At 30.2% G+C, this 13122-nt stretch overlaps 1 protein-coding gene across 7 annotated transcripts; it reads left to right on the top strand.

The window, feature by feature from the left end:
- The first annotated feature begins 13 nt into the window (after positions 1-13).
- Positions 14-12856, top strand: LOC148630138 (spermatogenesis-associated protein 6-like). 7 transcript variants are annotated; one of them, XM_088561737.1, is made up of 14 exons: positions 14-154; positions 2301-2438; positions 2761-2809; positions 3112-3284; positions 4065-4163; positions 4444-4505; positions 5461-5545; positions 6270-6387; positions 7000-7148; positions 8285-8342; positions 8889-9094; positions 9441-9461; positions 10324-10427; positions 11424-12856. In XM_088561737.1, the coding sequence occupies exons 1-14, from the start codon at positions 107-109 to the stop codon at positions 11569-11571; spliced, it is 1458 nt and encodes a 485-aa protein (XP_088417863.1). In that variant the 5' UTR covers positions 14-106; the 3' UTR covers positions 11572-12856. The 7 variants fall into 7 exon arrangements, with proteins under 7 accessions (XP_088417863.1, XP_088417872.1, XP_088417847.1 ...); XM_088561746.1 differs by lacking the exon at positions 7000-7148 and adding an exon at positions 7906-7955 and having other exon boundaries at positions 5383-5545; XM_088561721.1 differs by having other exon boundaries at positions 5383-5545.
- The last annotated feature ends 266 nt before the right edge of the window (positions 12857-13122 follow it).

Raw genomic sequence — 13122 nt, 5'->3', positions numbered from 1 at the left:
TCCCTGGTTGAGAACGTCAAAGCGTCCCTGACACCGAGTAGTTGAGTCGGAGGTTGTCACCGTTTGTGGTATTTCTGCCGTTAGGAAAATACGATAGCCAGCTAAAATGCCGAGAAGAGCATTGAGATGTGTAGTAGATCTTAAGATCAGAGCGGTAAGATTGCTTTTGATTTATTTTTTGTTTGCATAATTAAGGTATGTTTTACATTTACAGCATGTTTGGTCATGTTGTGACGTTACCCCGCTATAGAGTTTCTATTCAGAAATACGATTTACCATTTAAAGGTCATTGGTGTATTAAAAAGTTTAGTTCTATACATGCTTTTAATTCTAAACTGGAGTCAATTGATATTTATTTATGCTTTTAAATGGTTGCTTTAAACATCCATTCAATTTCAAAATACCAGAAATAACATGAAGTGTACTTATACAGCATTGAGATATTTGAATGACATCTAAATATAAGGAAGACATTCTGCTTGGAAACCAAATTTAATACTTTCAAATACTTTTAAACATCATCATTGAGAGTATACTTAATTTGTTTATTATCTTTCCCTTTTAAGTGGTTTTTCATAGTAGTTTTTTCCTTTAGCTCTTATTTGTTTTATATATTGAATTTTTTCCATATAAATCAAACAAACAGAGACTTAGTAAAGTTTTATTTAAGTGCATTTTCCTTGTTTAACACTCCTTCAAATTAAATCAATGATTGGAATTTTCAACTTATAAAGGCTACAATTGTTGCTGATGTTTAAAGGTCTATCCATGACACGTTTTAAATATTTCTGGGGTCAGGTCATTATTACCTACAATGCATTCTTTCATCGCAGAAACAAGTTAAGTCTTTCCCTTTTACATTGTACATTTACATTTTTAATCATTATATATTACTGAAGCATTTTTTTTTTATTATTAAACCACTCTGTGAACTGGAAGTTACTTAATTTTTTGTTTTTCCTTTCACTTACACAATTATGAATTATTATTTCCTTACCTGTCTTTTACAAATAATAATACATTAGATTAAGTTAACCAAGACAAGACAAGACAAGTTTATTTTTTCTAACAAAGTCACAATTAAGTGCTATAAGAGCAATATATAAACAAGTATATTACAATGTTGCAAAGTAAAAAAGAAAACATGCATATCAAGAGCTTATATGAAAACCAGCACATTTGTCCCAATAGTGAAAACATTTTTTCTAGTTTCCTTAAAAATATACATTTGTACATAACCTTACAACAATTCTTTGATTACAGATGTACAATAAACCCTGCTTCTTTGGAGGAAGATGGGTTTAGAGTGTAATAACTTGGAATACATTTGTATATAATAATATATTTATTCCTCAGTTCCAATAACTCATTGTTATCAAGTAGAAAGATAATGATATTCATTTCTAACTTCTTGAGAATTAAACAAAGGGCATTGTCACAGGGATTAAATTAAGGAATACAAGCTGGTAGCCCAGACCATATTTTTGTTTAATATTTTCTATATCTTCAAACGAATTTTTCAAAAAAGTTTGGTAGCCCAGCTCCAAATCTAGTAGCCATGGGCTACTGGGAGACTGCTAATTTTTATCCCTGTAAATGTCTATCCTGGTATGGTGCTTTATGCCAGTGACCATCATTTTGTACTTAAATTGGCAATTTAAAATTAAAGCGTCTGAATTTGCAAGAAGTTGAACAACACTGATTGGTATTTTTTACTTTTTTGTAATCTGTTTTAAAAGTAAGATAAAACCTACCCAGAGTAGATTGTTCCATTTCAGAAACAAGCCTCTGTTTAAATTGGTCTACTTGCCTTTATTTTAGTACATTTTGTAAATTTTTTATAGCACCAGTATGTGGTGTTAATTAGCTTGACCATAGATAGCTATATCCACATTCATCTAATATCCCTTTTACATGAGATAACAATTTAAATTGAACAATATTTGCTTGATGAATTTTATACATAATTGCATATATAATGGCAGATAGTTTAGATTGACCACATTGTAACAGTTTTGACTTGTAAACATTATAATTTAGCAACAATTATCAGAGGAAATCTTCCTGTTTCACTGTAAACCATATCTAATTTGGTGTCAAGGATCAAATATTTTTAATATTCTCTTTTTAGTCTTATAGACTTTTTCAATGACCTCCATATTCTCATAGCTCCATATCTCAAATGAGTAAAGTAGAATAGGAGTGACTAGACAATCAAAAAAGCTTCAGTTTCAGATCAATAGGTAAACTTACATTTCTGTCTTATAATATAGTGCAAAAGAAGAACAAATGTTTTGTAGGTGTCAGCACCAGGTGTGTGGTTGAGTAGTAGAGAAGACTGTTACTTGAGTATCAGTTTGTTTGGACAGTACAGAAATACCAGTTTAGTTCCCTCCATCTTTCCATTGCTTGTAAAGGAAGATTTTGTTTTTGAAAAGGTATATAATGATATAATTATATCATACTACCGTACATGTAAATCATGTCAATCATATCTCTCTCTCTTAAAGCCAAGTGTGCTATTAATTGTTTGTATCACAAGACAATATAGTTTTTTAAGACACCTTTCCTTGAAACGAGGATCAAACACAATTAAGTTGTAGTACTTGTTTTCATTGTACATGTATGTGTTGATTTTATGGTTTGAAGAAAAGAAAAAAAATAACAATCCCACATAAAAGCAATGTAGTTAGAAGGCATCACAAGAACTTGAACTACCAGTAACTCCAATCAAGTGATCATTAGAATTGTACATTGTAGACTTACTACACTGCCTTAGACCCAGCAGACATATCTGACTATTTGGAAGGTGAGTTACTCTGATAAAAACTCTTGTCTATTTTTAAAATGAAAAATGAAAGTTATGAAGTAATCTATTTTTTTAGCAGAAGTTTAATTATTATCATAAATAACAATTTCAAACAAAAACAACAACAAAATCTTGAAAATATTTTGAAATGTATTCTAGTTTACAGATCATATTATAAAATCTGGCAAATGAGTACATGACTGTCAGTTCAAAAGGTAAAACCGAAGTGCACAAAATTATTGAGTTATGAATGGGATTGGCATGTGATATAGTTCTTATGGGTTGGAATTTGTATTTTTCAGATGAGTTAGTTATATTTGAACTACTACAACTTTCTGAGTATTGTTCCGGTGCTATTAGACTTGCATCCTACTCATGTAATGCTAAAGACTTCCTGTTTCCATACCCTTCACTTGCTCCTTGTTATGCATCCACTGCCAGAGAAGTTCTTCTGAACAGAACTATTGATTTCCCAGTAAGTAAACTCTTTTCTTCTTAAAAGGTTGCAAAATTAAAAAAAAAAATATTTTGGAACAAGAAAATAATTAAAAATAAGATTATTTCCAAAAATGGTTGTCAAAGGGTAGGATACTCAAAATTAAACTGCTTACCTAGTAAATGTTTATGACTTGCCTTTTTATTGACATCCTCTTTAAAAGTAACCATTGTAACTACAAATTCAAGGTTTTGTAGTGTTATTCCAAATTTTCCGATTTAAAAAAAAAAGATTGATGCATATTTTCCCAGTTTAAAAGGGATGGCATAGTTAAACAAAAAAAAGCTAGCAATATCACTGCAGAGTCCCTGACTGTATTCCACTAACAACATAATGGATATTAATGACATTTTCAAAATATCATAATTTGGTCATGCTATTTGAATTCATTTATTTATCAGAATGAATATGGACTTAACAATTGACACAAAAGTGTATCTAAACTTTGTTTCTTTTGAAACATTATCATGTAATAATAATGCTTTGAACTAAAAAAACTCTTGATTTAAATACTTTTTTGGTAAAATACTTAAAGCATAGGCTGGTAAAAATACTATGGGCCAGTCATATCTACAAAAAAGCTTTAAAATATGGATTGTGCCTATGGATCCAAAAGTATTCTCTAAAGATTGATAATGGTGAAGTTTGAGCTGAGCTCACTGTAATTCTTGTTTTGTTAAAATTCATTATAAACAAAAGTTGACCAATGCTTAATACATATTTCACCTTCATATTAAGGCTTTTCTCATTTCTGTACAGGGAATTTCTCCAAAACTTGAATTTATGACTGTAACAAACATCAAAGAATCAATTTCACCAGAACTAGATGCTTTGGATGAGGCATTGAGAGATGCCAGGGTAGGTAATATTGATAAAAGCACTTCCCAGTGGTGCGTATAATATTCATTTTAATGAATTTGTAAGGATAAAGATCCAATACTTTCTGTTTTCCTCTAATTTCAAATTTAAATTCAACAAAAGTTTATTAGAATTGTTTTCTTCTGTAAAAACAGATTTAAAAAAAAGTCAATTTGTAATTCTCACAGAAAAAATAAGGATTTTTTGTTCAATGTTATTGTTATTTCATGTCTATGTTGAGGTAAGATGTTTTTCTTCAACCTTTATTTCTTTATTTTAGAAATCCAGAAGGAGATCGAGATCTAGATCTAGAAGCAGACCTTCATCTAGAGCCTCGATGAGGTGTGTAGGAACGGTTGGGGAATACATGTAGATGTTTTTGATAGTTTTTGTTGTTTTATATTACACAGATAACAGACTGCAAACCCTTCACCCCAGACCAAAATACTATCATATATTTATATATGCTTTTAAAATTTTACAAGAGTTTAACTTGAATATACTACTTTTAAAAGTATTGAATTTTAAAATGCTTTTACTATAATGAAATGAAAATCCTATCCGACTCCTTCTTTGCTACTAAATGTACAATAGGTGCTATAATTTTGTGTGTTGCTAGAGTTTTAGCATCTGTGATACAATAACATGCTATATACATTCTCAGAATTCAATTGTTGTTTGTATAATCATTCATTTCTATGTTCAGTTGTGTTACTTTGCCGTGATATAGATCATTCCTTTGGATCAGTTCTTACAATGTTATGGGGATGCACAATTATTTTGGTCAATGAGCTATATTCCACCTTTTATAATATATATGTAGTAAAATCACCATTCCAAGTGAACACAATTATATCACAGATGTATTTGATTCTGGTAGTTTAGCTAACAGTGGTGTTGCTTTTTTGTAGTTAATCAAGTATAACTTTAACAAATCTTAATAAATATTTAATATGGATTTTGTCTTATTTGAGTAAAAAATATTTAAAAGTGTATTTAATTTCTTCTATAATTGAAATGTCAAAGAGAAATTTAGTTTTTTACCTATTTTTTAACAAGTTATTGTTAAAATGACTTTAATTACAAAAATAAGTAAAAAATGCTGATTTGTAGTATTTTACTCATAGTAATTTATGGAGATATTAAATTGTTATGGTGGTGATTGTGATGGATACAACCAAACAAATATTTTTTTCTAAAGTTCTCATTTCATCCCCAGGACATTTGTGAATATTGATCCAGAGGAGGCAACTAAAAACTATCAACGGCCGACAGTCTCCTCTGTTTGTCGTTCTAGGTCCCCCTCCCCATCTCCTTATCTCCGAAGCAAGTCACCTGGCCCAATTACTGATGATGGAAGACCACCATTTGTTGTTAGACGTGTAAGTACCCTAGTCAATTATTTTCATCCGGGAGCTTTATATCTGACACCCCCCCCCCCCCAAAAAAAATGGCATCAATTTCTTCTTGATTTACACTTTTTGTCTGGAAAACAAATCTTGCAACTACTTTTAATTATTAACAGTAAATTTATTACCACCATTTTTTTAAAATGTTAATGTTTAGTCATCTGTTTTTTATCTGTGGAGAAAACTCAAAATTATAGCTTTTTGGCTTTTATAACCTTAAAAACTTTGGACAGAAATTTCCTTTTACTGAGTGGTGCTCTTTATGTAGTAACAAAGATATATAAAGCCCTATTTTCTAAGTGACCTTGTATTTTTGTGATTTCAGTTTGCACCAAAAACTATTTAAGCAACTAGTCCAGGACTACCAGTAGTTGACAAAATCTTTCACCAGTCCAAAAACTGATTTAAAAGTCAATAAAAAATAAAATTTTAAAAGGTTTATAATTTTATTTACAAGACAAGACTGCAATTATTTGTTTATAATAATAAATTGTTGATTAAAATCCATCCTCCAAAGACAAGAAAAGAAATACGAAAAAAAGAAGGGACAAATTTTTTTCTACTAGTCCAATTGGACCAGTGACAAAAGAAATATATACTGGTCCAAATAGAAATCTTGTAGTAAGGTGCATTGGACTAGTGGTTTAAGTTGCAGACTGTGATTGCATTCTGCTAATCAGAAATGTACTGCTTGTAGTTAGATGACAAACTAATTGGTAGACTGCCAGTTGGTGTTGGTGGAACTAAGGTGTTGAAGAAAGGAAGGAAGAAATCTAAAAGACTAAGTAGACCATCCAGTGCTCTTTCTGATACAGGTTTGTAGTAACTGATATTAGTTCTGTAACCAGTGTGGAAAAGGTGCATAACTGGAGAACTTAGTGGAACACTCCAATTAAATTCACATTTGATATTTTTCTTCCAAATGACCCCAGAATTGTCTTCAGAAGACCTTTTGACATTAGAGGAACTAAGTGATTGTACATTGTGACATTATTAACTTTTTAGCATTAAACAAAAATTTTTGTATGCTACAACTGATACAAGTGTACACATCAATTGTCAAAGAAAAGAATCGATGAATGTGTGTGTGTGTGTGACATGGGGCAAATAACACACTTCAAAAATTAAAACCACTATGTGTGTTATACCATTGTGGTTTATATTCTTTTCAGTTAACTTATGGTCTGGAAAGTTCAGCACCTTTTACTTGTATTTGTTAGCAAACAATGTCCAAATGTTTCCTCTTTTTTATTTAAGTGTTTACAGAACATTACATATGACAATATAATGAACACAAACATGGCATCTATACAACACAATGTCCTAGTTTTTCTTGAATCTTAATTTTATTTTCTTTAAGATATCTTTATAACGAATGGAAACTATAATTATTGCTATATAAACTTTTGATATATTGTTACTAATAGCTATAGGTGTACGGTCATCCTCCCCAAAAGCTTGTTATGTTATGTCAGAAGACAAATGTTCTGTATGTAAAGCTTATCGTAGACACATGGGAAAACGTTACTGGGGTCATGCCCCTACGTATCATCCAACAGGAGTGATACTGAAAAAGGTATTACTTGATGTGCATGGAATTAGCCTTAAGTTTTCTTATATGTGCTGTTGTGTTGTTTTTAAATGCATGGTTTGAACTTAAGACACAAAAGCTTTTATGAGCCCAGTATACACTGAAAACAGCAGTCTATATAAATTTGCTTTGTTTTGCAGATTTTAGTAGTATTTATAATCATTGGTTTAATGACACTTGGTTCAAAGCATGCATACAGTCTTTTTTTGTTGCCACCTGTAACATATTTCCTCAGCTGAAAACAGTGTAATATAATAGTAGCTACTTTAAGTGAAAAACTTTATTTTTTTTCTAATATATTCACAAATAAAAACTTGATTGATGATTTTTATTCTCTTAATGTATATAATACCTATTACAAAGGGTATTCTTTTCTGTCATCTTACAAAATCATAAAGACATATATATTTTCTATTATTTAGTATTGTTTGAAATTTTGTTATTAATTATATGTTTAACTTAATTTGACATAAAAATTACAAAAGCTTCTTTCGAGGGGAGACAATTGGCAGGAAAATTCTTTTAAAGGGGAGATAATTGGTGGGAGACGTAATGGGTATTTTAGGTTTTTTTTTTATATTACAAGAAAAAGAGATTGGTGACCCCAAATTTTCGTTTTTGAAATATGAAAGAACATTTGTTTTTAGTTTCTTCCACCTGTTTTAAGAAGCTGAGGAAATGAATTATATTGTCAATATCATGACATAGCATGAGTTTATTTAGATTTTTGCATGTTTTGTAGGGTATTATAGTGATTATAGCCGACCAAGGTCATATAGCTTTAGCTATAAGGTAATATCACAAGAACTTTTTTTCTTATCTAGAAAAACCTACTCTAACAATGTCTTCTGAGACATAATAAATTGTTTACGTCTTTATATATCATGTGAATTAAATTACAATTAAACATCAGTTTATTTTAACCTTGGTGAGCATTTTTCTTCAAATTCTTTTTGGTAAGTTTCACAGATTGAATTTTGAATAGTTTAAGGAAGTTGAGATCAATTTTTCCACCAATATGAGTAATTGTGTAACATGTAATTATTAGTAATTTTATGGGATGATCATGGTAATAATATTGTAATGTTTTTTTCATTAATATATTTTCTTTATTGCTACAGAAATACCCTGATGCTGGAGATGATCCAGTGTATAAATCCTATGCCAGTGAGGATGAAGGTATAAGATATACAGAGAATATATATATATATATATATATTGTTAATCCATTCATTGCATTCTTTGAAATCCTTTTGTTCCTGTCATTAAAGTAAAAATTACACATTCAAATCAAACGTTCAAGTTTTGGCTTTATTAAGACCAACATCTTATTAAGCAGAATAAAACGGTCATAGAGCTGCAATGTTGAGATATGGTAAGACTTAACACAAGAGCAGTCTTTATGAACAGAGAACTTGTAACTCTGCCTTAGAGTATCATGATATCCCACCACGGGGATGCACATTTGCATTACCCCATGGATAAAACTTACATTATGGGTATAATTATCTTTGAAAACCAAACATTTATTTTATAGCACTTGCTGTTCACACTTGCATTAGTTTAAAACTGGCCACCATTTTACCAACTGTTAACCATTATTTTAAAGATGAAGAAGAATGTTCAACATAACAATTAATATGATTATCTTCTCGAGTCAGTGACATTATGTTTTTCTAAAGTAAAAGAAACTCCATGTACTATTAGTATCTTGATTATTTTTAGATTCTGAGGTAGCAGCCTTGACCTCATCATTGAACAGAATTAGGGCTAGGTCAAGGTCCCCAAGTCCTTTTGTATACAAACCATCCTTTAGGAGTAGGTACACTGATAGTCCTCTTACACCAGCAGAGAGAGTAGACTTACAGGTTCGCAGTGCTCTCAGGAGGAATAGATCTTTGGAAAGACTTCACTGTTTGTCACCTGCTTTGGTAAGGATGGAAATAGGGAAACTATTTCAATGCTTATCCTGCTACTGACAGTGATTTAATTTACATATACTGGATAGGGTAAAGAAAATATAATCCAGCAAGATCAATATTTGCGTGTGAAGTTAACCTTTAATTTTCCTTCGAATGTGGCTTTTTTTTTTTTTTTTGCAATTTAGATATATTAAATGTATAGAATATTAAATGTAGAATATCTGTTATTTCTGTGAGAAAAATGTCCATGTGTGAAACGGTTAATTGAGAACTATTTGTACTGATATGTAATATAGAAATACATGGTAATATTACTGGTTTGGAAATAGGTTAATAATTTGAATATGAATTTTAGAAGAAAAAGAAAAAGTATAGGGTAAGACATACATTCACTGGAAGACCTTATTTGGTATGATCATTCTAAAAAAAATATTGTAGGAGGTGCACTCTATATTGTAACATTCAATTATGGTAGAGCAAAGAAATTTTATCGGTATCAGTGCACTATTGTCACAGATATCAATCAGAGCAAAGAAATTATATTGGTGACAGTACATTATTTTCACAAATGTCAGAGTAAATAAATTCTATTGGTGGCTGTGCACTATTATCACAAATGATACACTCACAACACAAAGTCTATTATAAACAGTGTGAAGTATTTTTTTTTCTTTCATTTGAATTTAAAAGGCTTATTTTTAATATACATGTAATAAGATATATGACTAGATAAGGTCTTTCATGGATTTAATGCATGTCTAACATACTTAAGTAGAAATTGTAGTTCTCATTATGGAGGTGAACAAAAATAGCATGATATACAATGTACCGGCATGGCCACATTTTGAACCTTATATTTTTACAACTGAAGGTAGATTTTTTTGTGAAGCAGGAATGTATAAGAATACTGTAGATTGATGATATTAAAAAAGTACATATATTATAACTTCCTTATATGCTAAGGGTTTCTGTGTTGTTCATTGAAGATCCATGGATAGCCTTGAGCCGATATTTTTCATCCCGGTGGGGTTGTTGTATCTTTGACTTATTCACCATATCCATTCTCCTTATAAGAGATGGTAGTTGTAAGCTATATTTATCAGAATGATATGCATTGCATGTTTATAGATATTTTTATCTTTTTGTGAGACCATTTTGAACATTAATGTTTGAGCAAAGTTCATGTCAGTTTTTAAATTTTATTCTTGCTTCATTAACAATTTCATTTTCTGTTGCAGTCACTGACAGGCTCATCCTACCGTCCAAGGAGTCCATACAGATATTCTTCTATTGATTCTCTAGATGACCTTGCTATAGACACTAGCATTGCTAAAACAAGGAGGTATTACTAGAGTTGCATGAAGGGCATGGTACTTGTCATTTTCTATTTTTATTACTAACCTTACAGCCATGTTATTCTCAAGCTAGATATATTTTGTTATGTGTTTTAACCCTATATACTACCATTTTAAAGTTTTGTCTTTTAAAATGTACCCTCCAGTAGAGTATAAAAGTCTTTCCTTCTGACTTCGTATTTCCTTTATTCCCTTTTTTGGTTTCTGACATATAAATAGGGGTTAAAATAGCACTCATTTATCATCTTTTAACTTTTTGGGAAAATTATTTGAACAGAAATTATATTTTATCCAAAACATTAAAGTTATACTGTATGAAAACTATGGACTGGGAATAACTATAATCTGTTCTGAGATATCTTTCCACTGAATACAATAACACTGATAATGTTATTTGATATTTGTATGAAAAAAAGGGGGATCAAAATGTTAAGAACATATGCACTTGATGTGTTGGAATATTGCTTTTTCAGATTGTGTTTACACTATTATTAATTGTATAAACATTAAACAGTTGCATGAAAATATTTAATTACCGATATATTGTAATTCACGAAAACAAAATTTTTGCTGCTGTATGCTAGTGCTTTCTTTTTGCTGATGATGAGCTCTTTAATGGAAATGGTATATTGCACTATATTATATGCTGTCACATGCATTCTAAAATGTAATCAACTTTAGAGAATGGTGTGGAGCAGTTATTATAGGCAGTTTGTAATAACAATATACAGGACAGTTTACCTGAAATCCTTATCTTCTACATAAGATTTTCATATGTTCAGTAAAATGAATATACTTAATTTCTAATCAGTTATCCTATTTGATTTAATTTTCAAAATCCTAAATCATTAATGAACTACTTCTTACACACAAATTGCTTCATCTCACATTGTATCTATCATATGTTTTGTCAATGGACACTTTATCACTATTAAAACTTGTGTAGCATAAACAACCATTGTATCTGTATGTCTTTTATTCAGACCTCAGGTCCATTTAGATAATGGTAAATACTGGACAGAGAAGTCAGCTGAATATACAGGGATGTCACACAGACAAGTTTTCAATGAAAGTCTTAGTTCATCTTATAGTAAAATGTACAATGATGCTAAGAAGAAAATTGTAGTTTAAATTCTTGTTATGAGCTAGAGTTAGACTGTTACATTCTTATGCTATTTTTATGTTTGCTTTGGAAAGAATAAAGAGTAAAACATCATATTTTAATTATAGATAAGGTGAATGAACCTTGATTTTTTTGATAAATTTAAGTAATGGAATCTTCTGATCCTTGGTTGGTTTGGTAATGTTTGGAAAATTGACTTGATTTATACAATCTGACCTTTTTATACCATTACAAGAAATAGCATTAGACTGTTTTATTATTGTTATAAACATATCCAGCTGTGAGTTGACTGTGATAAATATTTTAACTTATTTATTTAGTTTTTGACATTTTATGTCATGTTATATTATATATTATACATTTTTATTCACTGTTTTATTGTAGTGTCTATTAGTTTTTGTAATTCCATTTTTATTTTCTTTTAATCTGCATAACTAACATTTTGCCACTACAAAATTTGTGGTCTAGATTGACTATGAAAATTTTTTTAAAAGAAATTAGCTACACTTCTCCCTTATATTTTCATGTTTTCAAATCATTTACTATTATGTAATGTTTTACATTAAAATATATTGGTATGCAGTCTTAGATCTACAGGTTTTGAAAAGGGTTGGGGTGAATCCAGGCTATTTTTGGTCACTTTTTGTCCAAATACTGCACAAAATAAATAAAATTTCCAACCAATAGGGGGTTACAAACCCTGGATATTCGATAACCCACCTCAGTTTCACTTGTGTGCTTAATGTTTATTGAGTTAATTTAAAGATTACCTCTGGTTGAAATGGAATATTTTTGTCTTCCTTAATGGATTGTAAGATAATATGTGATATTAGATAAATACATGTGCAGCAGCACAAATAATGAAAGTCAATTTCTCAGTAAGATGGGAACGGTCAGTAATTGTGTGTTATTTATCTATATTTATTATATCATTTTAGATTCAGGGTTATATACATGTTATGGAGTATGGAACCAACAGGGGCTATTTATAAAAAAATACATCAGAGTTCACAGCATTTATACATGTTTTGTTCTTTTTTAACTTTTTGTTTGTCTAATTTTGTTAAATTGGTGGTAATGGCTCACAAAAAAACTCAAATATTTCCAAGGCAGCGAGAAACATTTGTATGTGTTGTTATTCTTCTAAAATGTTCCCACATTTTTTATAAAATATAAACCTCTCAACAATGTATGCACAATTGCTACACATGTACCAGTAATATCATGTACATTTGTATCTATAGAGTAGTCCATGTGTACTAAGCATTTAATCATTAAAATATGTGAAATGCATATTATGATTTATTGGGGCCTGCCTAATGAAACTTTCATCAAGATACTAAACATCCATAGGGTCATAGATGTACTAATAAATCAAACAAAACAAGCACAACAGTTTAGCTGTACTATGTTTACATCCTTATTATACAATAAACCATGAATGTTTCCTATTGTACAAACTCTGTTAATATTGGAAGCCATTTTTAGCTCACCTGGCCAAAGGCCATGTGAGCTATTGCCATCAATGGCGTCCTTCATCATTCGTCGTCATTAACAAT

Source organism: Perna viridis, chromosome 1 (genome assembly GCF_037379345.1).
Source record: "Perna viridis isolate PV_CMFRI_1.1 ecotype Kerala chromosome 1, ASM3737934v1, whole genome shotgun sequence".
Taxonomy (NCBI): Eukaryota; Metazoa; Mollusca; class Bivalvia; order Mytilida; family Mytilidae; genus Perna; species Perna viridis.
Note: the sequence above shows the minus strand (reverse complement) of the source record. Positions and strands in the feature narration are given on the sequence as shown.